Below are 13,185 nucleotides of genomic sequence, written 5' to 3'. Positions count from 1 at the left end.
TGAATATCAGATATCTTAAATCTATATAGCTGTAAGGCTAAAACTGTTGTTATCCGATTTACTAGGTTTATCATTCTTGTAAACAGGTCATATAAATTTGGTTTTCTTTATGCGATTAAAGTATGAAAGCAATATTGTATTTTGGAAAAGTCACTTGTTCCACAAATATGTAAAGGTTTTTGTGCTTGCTTCATTTAACAGATCTGCATTCCGGCGAAACAAAAACATATTTAAACTAAATTAAGCCTGGCCACTCACGTTAAAATACGGTATCTGCAGTTAAATAAACTGCCAATCAGTGTCTATCTATTTCATCTGGATCATTCCTTTCCCGTTCATTATCCCTCATCCTTTGGGACTCCAAATCCGGTACCTTGTTCTACTTTTTTCCTTTGGCTAATTCCCAATTTAGCGTCATAATAATATAATCATGATAACTGCAGAATACTACGTTTTAACGTAGTATTCTGCAGTTTAAAAACACTTAATAAGCACTTATATATGTTAACGCCATAATTCTTATAATGTTTGATTTGGGTCCAATTTTGCTATTATTTGCATCACATAATATTTATATCACCTGTCTCTTGATCAATTTAAGCCGAAAAAAATGAGGTCAAATGAGAAAACACTACTTAGTCTCTTAACTGTGGAGCTCTATGGGAAATTGGCGAATAAAACGGGGGGGGGGGGGATATCCCTGATTTTTAATTATAAAAACTCTATATTTTACCTGTTATTAAACATTACTGGACATCATTATATCGTTGGAAAACTAATAATATGAGGAAAATGACTGTTCTTTGAGAATATAAGTCGTTTATATTCCGCAAAAACAACTGTAAGCGAGTGAGTTCCTTCGAACGAGACAGATTTAATCCTTGAAACTATACAGTGACGTCATGATATAAACGTTGTGAGAGAATTGCCAACACTGTCAATGTACAGAACGTATTGTATTGTTTCCGGGTGTTGTTTCCATCAGAAAAAACTCTGAATCAAGTATTACAAATTTTATGGTTTTTGCACACATACAGGGTGTCCCAGAATGATTTATACCGAGAAAGATGGAATTTTTTAGGTATGAACGGCATTTCTATTGGTCACATTGTTTTGTATTTTAAGTTGTTCTACATATATTTAACTTTTTCAGATTTTTTAGATTTTAAAAATTGGACGTTTCTAGTAGAAGTTAGAGAGGATTGCGTAAAAATGGTGAATTCCAAGTTTTCACAAAGCAACCTATTTTGAAAATCTGTAAAATGACTAACCGTTCAGCACAAAGTAATGTTATGCAGTATATTGCTGTGTTCTGTTCTTACTTCTACTAAATAGTCGATATCTATCGTTTATTTATGATGTTACGAAGCAATCATTGTATGGAATAAAAGTTTTGCTCCGCTTGAGTGACCTTAAACTATTCTTTCTTTGGCGGCAGTTTTAAAGACAATTATTGAGGTGTGTGAGTTTCATCACTTGAAATGCCGGCAGAGATGGATTTTCATAAACGTATAGAGAAAGTTCGTCCTTAGTGTCACAGCATGCATTTATGTCCACAGTATATGGGCAAACCCACAGCTACGTAACGAAGAAGATTAAAATTTACTTTGGGGGATCCTTGAGGAAGTTATATCCTCTGTTATAATGACATTTTTGGGTAAAAAGTATGTTTTTCAACCTAAATATCTGATGTCATATTGAAATGTTTCACTTAATCCCATATCAAAAATTATTTAGAATTGTAAGCTCTACATCTGTGCCAAATTTGGTGTATTTCCTATCAAAGAATGTATGATTTTTCCAATATATTGCACAGTGCAGCTGGACGATGGTGATAAAATGATCCATGTGTTATGATGCCTTTGCACTGTAAATTACACACATGCAGTTTTCGTTCATTTTCAGTAATATATAGCAATGTCACGCCAAAACGAATCAAGCTATTTCCATGAAAGTCACAGAATAAGTAGGAGACATGTGTGGCATTGTATTGCATTTATTAAAATAAGATACACTGTTGACTATATATTTTGATATTTTGTTGAAACACGGTATAAATCATTCTTGGACACCCTGTAGATAAAATCAGGCAAATTTTGTCTCATGTTATTTTGATTAATTTCAAATCAAAGTGTACGCCCTGAGTAGCTGGTCAGTTTGTTACGTTGCAAAATTAATTCTTGCTTCACTTGAAGTCGACTCATTTGTGCCGCATTTTTCATTGCCAATTTTTAGTGTGTGTGACCCTTTAAAAAACACCTTGACATAGTCGGGTAAAATTTAAATTAGCCGCCTTTTTTAGATCACGGAAATATTTCTTTTTGATTGCTTACTTGCTTGTTTATTTGTCTTTCAGGAAAACACTACTTTGATAATACACCGCCCGTTTTGTACACAAAGTATAGGGAAATATAACTATTATGCATCCTGAACATGTTGAAGTGTTTGTTGAAGTAATTTGCTGTTTTTTGCAGCCTGGGCAGAACAGAAAGTGTCAAGGCTGCGATGGTTATGCGATCTATCTCCAAAGAGATTGAAGTGAACAAGTGGAATTTACTATAATTATTGTTTGTTATTCTAGCTATATAGCAAAAAGATTCCTCATAACTCTGATATTAATTGAGTGTTTATAATTTCAGCTTAAATAAAAACGTCACTGATCAGATTTGTCTGATGTAAAATCCTCTGCGGCACATCGACATCGCCTGGTAAATAGTTATATTGTACAGGCATGGAAACTAAAATGCACGATTTGATATTCAGACGATAAATCTTTGTATACCGGGGTAGAAAATGATGAATATCACCCGTAATTTTTACTTTCTAAATAAACCAATTGTAAGGCTTACACTTGAATATATGTGTTGCAAGAACATGATAGTCGTTAGCGAGCGTATTGACAAACAACCGTGCGTTTTGAAATAAAAACCTGACAAAAATTAAGATTTTATATGTGCAGAACAAAAAAATGGAACCGCTGCCCTCATTCGTAAACAATCGGGGTAACGAAACATATCACGTTACAAGCGCAATGTGGACCACTGGTGGAGGCAGTCTAATGCAGATGACGTACCAGGCTCACTGACGTCTACAGAGGTCAGTCACCAGTCTATTGCCAATAGCCTTAGCCGGATGTCCCTTGGCCCATTATGCGTCTCAAAACTATTAAACAGGTCGGAACAAAAAGAACAAGTGGATTTGATCTTCCATCATGTCGATTTCTGACATGAAGATATCGGGACGATGACACTGTGTGCGGTTCACTATACTATTTAAATGCAAATTATTGTTTCGTTCAGTCATTAAATCATTATAATTTGATCAGCTTGTAATCGGCAGGTCTTATAACATCGTGGATTATTATCTTTTTATTTCGAGAATTATCTTGTGACATCTCGCTAAAAGCATTATTGAAATGTAGACTAGACAGGTCAACTATTTCACTATGTGGAACTACTGTTCCCGCCGATTGCGAGCTGATCAAACTATGCATTTTCTTGTTTGATAAACGATGACTATATGATTTGACATACATCAACCAATCATTTAAAGAAACACAAAAACACATCTGTAAAGCGGAATTAAGGTAATTTGGCATCTTTAGCACGTTACATTTCACACTTCTTTTAATTATTTGTAGTCTAAAATTATCTTAATATATTAATATATTATATCAAAGTTATCTCAATAACTTTTATCGCTTTTTGTCATCACGAATCATTTCTTGTAGTTTGAAAATTTTACATGTAGAGTTTGCGAAATGCAGTTTACTTAAAGGTAGACGAGGTATTGTTGTAAGAAGCAGGCAAAAAAAAAAAGATTTTCATTATCTAAATCAATATATCATTGAAAAACAACACTTTGATATTTTTCAAAGTTCATTCTACAAATCATATACTTTAAAATCTTGCTTGATTTGTTGTTGTTAATGATTTATGTACGTTTTACAAAAGTGTTGTTGTTTCAGTCCTCTTTATAACATAACTCAAAAACCACAGGACCTACAAAAGTATATTGTGATATTTGAATTCTTCCACACACTCGCTATGAAATAATGCAATTTTTGCCAAAGCTCACTACCATTCGCAAGATGCTGTGAACTACCAAATCGCAACAATTCAAAATAGTTGCTAACTTAACCGTCTAGAATACTATGTATTCAAAAAATAATGTACAAGGCATGAACAATGACTGAAGTTGACGCTTATATAAGTCGAAGTAAATTGCAGACTCTAGAGTTCATTACAAATGGCTAAAACATGCTATTCATAGTTTTTCGTGATTAAATTACAAGGGGATGCATGATTATTTCTTGCATTACTGAGACTTAAAAGGGTTTGGATTGAAATATTTATGTAACAACTATGTTGTTTTTCTAGTTTCAAATATTGATATCTAACAATCACCACTTTCCCACAATTGTAACCCAATGTTTTTCCAAGCTGTCCCCAGAATTCCTTTACCGCGAAAGTGCATGAAAAAATGATAAAGTTTTAATGATAACATTTGCTATATCAATGCTGAAATTCAAAGGGGGATGTACCAAAAGGGGGATGTAACAGGGGCAAAATGTCCAAATCGTCCCACTAATGTGCTACTAAAATATCATTACTTGGACAAATGCGCGCGAAACGCGCGAAAAAATTGCAATTTCAATGCTAAAATTGAGGACAACATGTGCCCTAAAATCGTGCCAAAAGAAGATGCAAAGACCTTTTACAACTTTGGTTAATTTAGTCCCGGTATTTTGATCCAGTATACAAGTTTTATGATTTTCAGGCATCACAGGAGCTGTCCTAGCGCTCAGATTATTTACGATTTACATTATAGAAAGGATGGAATTAAAACTCTTGTTTTTGAGATTCGTGTATTGCTTTTAGCCGTTATATTATTTTAAGTAAAACAACGAGGCGAAATTTACTTAAAATAATAATGTCGCCCGTGTTATATGAGACGACAGATGCGGCTAAAAACAATACTTATATTCTCATTCTTAAACACTTCAAATAAAAATATTAATTATCAGATACCAAATTTTATACCAAATTAAACCGTACGTTTTAAAATTTCCTACCCTGTAAATCCCTAACTGTAACATTTTTAAACACGTTAGGCGTGTAGCAAATTTTATTATTATCTACATCTACCTTATCAGAAAAAGGCTTTCATATTTGGAAACCTATTCTCCTAACACGTAACAAATCCAAAATAAGATCAACACCGTACAGTGTCATCGCCCCGATATCTCCATGGCAGAAATCGCCATGGTAGGTTGAATCCACAGCCACGCATAGCCATTTTGTTCCGACCTCTGAGACGCATAATGAGCCGATCGGGACATGACTAAGGCTACTGACAACAGCCAGGTAATTGACCTCTCTGTGTGTGAGTAAGCGTGTATACGCCATTGCGGTCAATGGTCATCGACTTTTATACTGCCTCCACGGGTGTGAGTGTAGATAGCCTACGCGCTGTAGTCCATACAGGATCAACGCAATATAAAAATCAGAATTTTGGTCAGTTTTTGAGTTCAAGACGCACGCTTCTTTCTCAATATTCAAGCTAATGACTATCATATCCTTTCAACACATATGTTCAAGTGCAAGGATTTAGATATGGCTTCTTTAGAACAAACAAAATACGGGAGATATTCATCATTTTCTACCCCGGTATCCAAAGATTGATCGTCTGAATATCAAATCGTGCATAGCACATTATCGATCGCGGGTAATTATTAGCCAGGCGATGTCGGTGTGCACCGGGGATCAACACCGTCTTGTTGGTTTACAAATTATCACACTTTGAATTTGTATCTGAACGCACCCTATAATATGTTTACGAATGAATAGAACAACATAACTATATCCAGTAAGAACGCGGCACATAGACAAAATCTGGCATCAAAATGAAGGCGGGATTAAGCTACGTCCGCACTATCGTGTGAGTGAGACTGTTGAATTCGGAACCATGGTCAAACTCTAGTATTTTCTCAGGCGATAACAGTTTACACTGGCAATTGAAAAAATGAAAAAAAAAGAAAAAAAAAAAAGAAAAGAAAAAACAGCTAGTCTCCAGATGAAGGTTAAATAAGTGACCCAAAATTTGAGGTACGTCTTGTAGGTTTAAATAATTAATTATGAAGTCTACCCAACACACTAGTAAACAAACAAACAATTAACAAAAGACTAAAATCAAAACAAACAAACACAAAACAACTGACAAAAATGTGAATGTTGTTTATTGCGCCAAAAAGTCAAATCAACAGTGCATATGTTATGGCTACAAACATGACAAAAATCACTTCAACTACTAATTTTGCTGATAATTAATTGAATACATAAATACAAAAGCCACCCAAGTCCATGGGAAGTGATTTTGAGAGAAAAACCTGTGTATCATTTTAATTCCTTCAGTTAGATTTACCTGGTCAATATAGTAAGTTTAACGTACAAATGAGTGGATTAACCTGTATTAGGTATGACGATTAGCATTTCAGGGACTTCGTGGGGTTCATTTTAAATTTTGGACTTTTTTTTATTTTTATACAAAAACAACAATGTTAGAATGAGATTACTACTAGTAAGATAATACAAAATAAAGCACACAGGTATGTATAATGTTGATAAGCATTCTGCCATGTAATATAAACCACACACTTTCCTTTATTAAACTCTTTTTTTTTTTTTCAAAAGTCACTCTCTAGCAATGAATGTGTTACAAGTGGACTTTTATACATACTTGATTTCAAACAATGTGTTACAAGACTCAAATCATGGAGTTGGGTGATTCTTTCATACATGCTATTTTTCACATGCTTAATAGACACAGAGGATGAATTTGAGTTGTTCTTTCATTCATATGACAGGCCTATGTATAGCAACAATTTCCCATGCTTAACTCAATTTGGCCAAAGTATGGACTTGGGTGGCTTTTGTATTCATATATTCAATTAATTATGAGTTGAATATCATAGAACGAAGATATGATGTCATCTATACATGGAAAGTAATTATGTGGGCTAATCATAAAGAGATTTCTTGACATATTCTAACAATACATAATCAAAATCAACTGTAATTCAAAGCAGAAAATCCTTAATTACAAGGTAGCTATTTATAATTCATTTGATAACCCTTTGTATACAACCCACGCTGTTTTATATAATCCGATATTACCGAGTTTTTTTGTAGCACATAGCAGCCATACGTGGGTATATAGTAAACACAATCACATTAGTGCAAGAAGGTCGCACCAGCAATAGCTGCCAGATGTCATATGTGTACAATACATAATATTTATGGGAACAAATTTTTGCAAAATATTTTGCCAACACTTAAGGGGTGGGGTATGAACGTTTGGACAGTATTTATTTAGAGAATAAAGGTATTGTTTTTAGCCGCTGGAGTGCATCTATCGTCTCATATAACACGGGCGACATCATTATTTTAAGTAAAACAACGAGGCGAAGCCGAGTTGTTTTACGCCAAAAATAATGATGTCGCCCGTGTTATATGAACGATGGATGCACGACAGCAAAAACAATACTTATTCTCATTCTAAACACTTCAATTCAAATAAAAATATTATACAAGTTTTAATCAAATTAAATCCTACATTTTGCAAGGAATTACCTAGGGCTTAAAATAGATCAGTCCCGTTGTTGCTGTGCGCCTCCGATTGGTCCAAATAGCGAGTACGGGTATCACGTCGACGTACTCCCGTATGATATCGTGTCATATCACACGGGTAAAGCTGGGTAAGAACCAATAAGATTGCAGGAACGTTCTCAAGTGTTTAAGAATGTGGGACATAAGAGCACATCAGACATATCGAATTGCATTCTGAATACTAAGAATGTCCTTCTCATATCAAATAATTTTGATTTTTTGAAATTCGCAATTTAATACACATTTTATGGCAAATGATTAAAAATTGATATTTTTGATATTTAACAGTACTCGAAGTAAACTTTATAAATCTGATGATTTATACTTAAAGTGTATGTAAGTGGGATGAAAAGCCGACGAACAATTGAAAATGTTGACCTTTCGTATTGAAGATATGGATTTTTGGGGAAAAATCCATATCTTCAATATGAAAGGTCTAAATTTTCAATTGACCGTCGGCTTTTCCTCCCTGCAACATACACTTTACGAATATATCATTAGATTACCAATTTACTTCGAGGACTGTTATTTATATCAAAAACGTGAAAAATATCAAATTTTAATAATTTGTCATAAAATTTGTATTGTATCGTGAACTTCAAAAAATGAAAATTATTTGATATCAGAAAGACATTCTTCGTATTCAGAATGCAATTCGATATGTCTGATGTGCTCTCATGTCCCACAAATAATACTGTCGAAACGTTCAAGACGCTCATTATGCAAGGATGTTTTGCATTAAGTTTTTAAAAATGTTTTATGAAATGTTTTATAGCCCTTATATAAATAACCCGATATTTAAAGGTCAGTCAAATGTTTTGTGTTTGCTGAGATGCCACTACTGCTGCTGCTGCTGCTGCTGATGATGATTGGGATGATGGAGATACAGAAACAGGATAATAGGAAAGAAGAAAGATGACGGAGCAAGAGGAAAGAGGAAGGGGTAAAGAAAAAAGGAAACATAGGAGGAGATGGAGAAAGAGAACGTCGCAGAAAGAAAGATCTCCAAGGACAAAAGCAACAATAACAGCAAGAACATGAAATGTAAACAGCTACCTTTGACTTTATTTATAAATACGTATTTATAAATACGCATGTGACCCATGGGTACGACATATCAAAACCAGCAAGCGTGACGAAATTCTTATTTACATATGGGAGAATTCCAAATTTGCAATATGTTATCCAAAACAACATTTTGAAATTATTGATGGAAAAGTTTACAATATAATCACAAAGTTGAACGAAATAAACAATTTTGCTGCACAGAATCGCGTTGTTTATCGCCTTTGCATTCAAATTTACAGGGAGACCACCCGTTATGTAGTCACTTCGAGACTTACTGTCTACAAGCTGTTATGGCAGCGCGGAGGTGGTCACGTGTGTATTTTTGAATACGTATTTATAAATATATTCGAAGCATGCTGGTAAATGTGGCTTACCTGTATAATCGGTTTAAGAGATGGACCACTTGGATTGGGGTACTTCGTGATGATATATCGGTAAACCCTTCGATATCACTGAAGTATACTGTCACAGAGTCAAATAAATGGGCCTTTACAGCCTTCCCTAACTGTAATTGCTTGGCTACCCTCTTTGGTATCATCTGATATAACAATCTTAAAGTTGTCCTCTTTTCATGAGCTAGTTCTGTTTTCTTCTCACCAAGATCTTTAGCGTAATATCCAACTGAAGATAATAATTTGTGCGAGTTCAAAGCTTGGAATATGCTTAAGACGAGACAACAAATTAATGTTAACGCGCCTATTAAACTATACAGCGCGATCTGTTGATTTGAATATTGAATTAAACCGCTCACATATTCGGTTAGTTGTTCACTAATATTACCACGTACGGATGATAAGATAGTAATTAGCACGGTACTGTTACTGAACCAATTTAATGACCTGGTTTCTATTTCGAGACTGTCGTAGCCTGCGCATGTGTCAATATTGGCGCCAATTTCAAATCGCATGCTGTCAACATCGCTTAGTACACTCCCTGCCAAGTATACCAGTTCATTATATCGTGTCTCTGTGTCACCATCGTAGCTAAATGATTGTTGTAACATCATGTCTCCCTGAGTTTGAACAGTCTTGAACCACTGCACTATATCATCTTTCAACCTACACTGCACATAGAACACACTCCCCAAAGCTCTTTCGATCCCATAGAAATCTGTCGCTAACAGAAGGCTTGATTTCGCAACAAGCTGATACCACACACGAGATGTTAATTTTCGAGATTCAACAATATTAACTTCAATCAATTCAACATTGATGCTGGTATAAAACTTGATGTTAGTGTCGAAAGTTGTCCCTGGAGCGCGACGATCAACTTTTAGTCTATGGCTCCACACTTCCTCGTGTAGAGCTGCCTTACTTGTAAACGACCCTATCGACGAGACGTTAAGATTAAGCGGCCAAAAATTAATGGCGCCAAAAGCGTCGTCAGTTTTTCTTCGTGCATTTTGTAATTCAGCAAATACGTTTTGTTGTGACTTTTCGGAGCTCAAATATGCCGCGCTTAATCCCCGCTCAACCTGCAACGAGACTACTAAATTACCAAATCTATCGTTTGATATCGCGACGCTTTCTAACAACTTAGCACTTCGATACATCTGGGCCATTTGTTGTAACAACACACCACACATTACTATCAACGCTAGTAATGGTATTGCCTGGTAGCTTAACATCTTAAGAAACTGGCGGGAAGACCGAGTCTGTAAGACTCCTTCTATGAGGATTTTCATCTTGCGTTTTTCTTGGGTATCTGCACCGAGAGATGAAGCCAAACTTAAGGTATCTGGAGTTGGTGATGGTGGCGCGTCATTCACGTTCTCATTTGGCAAGCTTGGGGCGTAAGGTTTAACACGCTCCATGATAACTAGAGTATCTCTCCTCTGAAATGAACAAAGCAGGTCTGCAGCTCTACAAAATCAGTATAACTATCTACGCAATGAGATAATCACAACTATGATTAGTTCACATGTTCTTGATGTAATTAGTTAATATCATTAACGTTGACGTACATTTGCAATTAGGCCAACTTTATTTCATTTGCCCTGATGAATGTTGATATTCATTATAGACTATTTTGTCGCCTAACATGGCTTCTAAATCTAATACTATAATTATTATATTATATTAGTCGTAATATACTTCTCAGCCCGGTTGTTGAGGATAAAGTCACTGGAGGTCGTTTTGCAACGTCAACTGACAAAAGTAATCCAGAGTAGTTCAGCAACTTGTAGAATTTTCCATTGGTATTTGCGAATCTCCGTCGCCAAATTACACAGCATAGGAAACAGGTCTGAAGATAAGACACTTCGCATAAGAAAACAAACAAGACGTTGAGGAAGACGCCGAGTGATACCACTATGATTTTTAATGAAGACCAAAAGCGCAATAAAACAGTATTAGAAGATATTCAAAAAAGAACAATGCCAATAAGGACTGGTTTTCCCACATTATTGCCAAAGGTTAAGTTACGACAGCAAGTAGAAGCTGCTTCGCTTTTTAACAAGCGACAAGCACAGATGATGTTAACGGTTAACACACTTGAGGTATCCATTCAAAATAAGACAAATCTTGCATTACCAAAACGTGTATGTCGATGATATCTTTGTAAATCACACAAAACATTTTACTGCTACACTATTTTTGATTCTTTATTTCGTTATTGACCTTTTCTCTTTTCTTCTAACGATAATCTAACTATTCTATGAATCCAAAGACAAATCCCAGTTGATAACATCGTACTATCGATATCAACGATGAATATAATTGTTTCAGATGAATAATATCTCATATTGATGGCATTAATATAACGCTTGTGATTGATGGCTCCTTTTGAGTGTATAATCCATGTATTATTCCATGTATTCCCTTACATATATCTCTTAACATAATGGACACAAATCCTCGAAATCCCAAATGGATTTGAGCACAAAAGCCGCGTGATATGCATCTAGACACCGTACATCCATATTCGTATATACTAATCTTTTGTTGTGTGACATTGTTATCATTGATGGCTTTAATTCTCTCCGACACTGATAAATTACCAACACAACCGCCCTCTTTGCATTTTGTTAGGGTTTCAATGCAATAACGCGGGCATAAGCCCGTATATAGCAACAGCTAGGGGTTGCTATCATTTGCCCAAAGAAAGGTTGATATTGTAATGATAGAATAGACAACTACACAAAGAAAGGTTGATATTGTAATTATAGAATAGACAACTACACAAAGAAAGGTTGATATTGTAATTATAGAATAGATAACTACACAAAGAAAGGTAGATATTGTAATAATAGAATAAACAACTACACAAAGGAAAGTTGATATTGTAATTATAGAATAGACAACTACACAAGGAAAGGTTGATATTATAATTATAGAATAGACAACTACACAAAGAAAGGTTGATATTATAATAACAGAATCGACAACTACACAAAGAAAGGTTGATATTGTAATGATAGAATAGACAACTACACAAAGAAAGGTTGATATTGTAATGATAGAATAGACAACTACACAAAGAAAGGTTGATATTGTAATTATAGAATAGACAACTACACAAGGAAAGATTTTCTACGTGTAATCTTTTTATGGGACACCTTGTACTTTATTTTGAACGACTACTATAATAATGCTACTATAAAAATGATAGAATAGGCAACTAAACAAAGAAAGGTTGATATTGTAATGATAGAATAGACAACTACACAAAGAAAGGTTGATATTGTAATAATAGAATAGACAACTTCACAAAGAAAGGTTGATATTGTAATTATAGAATAGACAACTACACAAGGAAAGATTGATATTGTAATCATAGAATAGACAACTACACAAAGAAAGGTTGATATTGTAATGATAGAATAGACAACTACACAAAGGAAAGTTGATATTGTAATTATAGAATAGAACAACTACACAAGGAAAGATTTTCTACGTGTAATCTTTTTATGGGACACCTTGTACTTTATTTTGAACGACTACTATAATAATGCTACTATAAAAATGATAGAATAGGCAACTAAACAAAGAAAGGTTGATATTGTAATGATAGAATAGACAACTACACAAAGAAAGGTTGATATTGTAATAATAGAATAGACAACTACACAAAGAAAGGTTGATATTGTAATAATAGAATAGACAACTACACAAAGAAAGGTTGATATTGTAATAATAGAATAGACAACTACACAAAGAAAGGTTGATATTGTAATTATAGAATAGACAACTACACAAGGAAATATTGATATTGTAATGATAGAATAGACAACTACACAAAGAAAGGTTGATATTATAATTATAGAATAGACAACTACACAAAGAAAAGTTGATATTGTAATAACAGAATCGACAACTACGCAAAGAAAGGTTGATATTGTAATTATAGAATAGACATCTACACAAGGAAAGGTTGATATTGTAATTGTAGAATAGACAACTACACAAAGAAAGGTTGATATTATAATTATAGAATAGACAACTACACAAAG

At 34.3% G+C, this 13,185-nt stretch overlaps 1 protein-coding gene across 1 annotated transcript in view; it reads right to left on the bottom strand.

Annotated features, from left to right (window-relative positions):
* LOC140172022 (uncharacterized) overlaps positions 1-10,548 on the bottom strand; it is a 34,134-nt gene extending 23,586 nt beyond the window's left edge. The window contains exon 1 of the mRNA XM_072195373.1: positions 9,110-10,548. Within this exon, the coding sequence (XP_072051474.1) occupies positions 9,110-10,548 (1,439 nt within the window). The remainder of the gene's footprint in view (positions 1-9,109) is intronic.
* Positions 10,549-13,185: the final 2,637 nt, after the last annotated feature.

The sequence above is a fragment of the Amphiura filiformis genome, chromosome 2 (assembly GCF_039555335.1).
Source record: "Amphiura filiformis chromosome 2, Afil_fr2py, whole genome shotgun sequence".
NCBI classification, from domain to species: domain Eukaryota; kingdom Metazoa; phylum Echinodermata; class Ophiuroidea; order Amphilepidida; family Amphiuridae; genus Amphiura; species Amphiura filiformis.
Note: the sequence above shows the minus strand (reverse complement) of the source record. Positions and strands in the feature narration are given on the sequence as shown.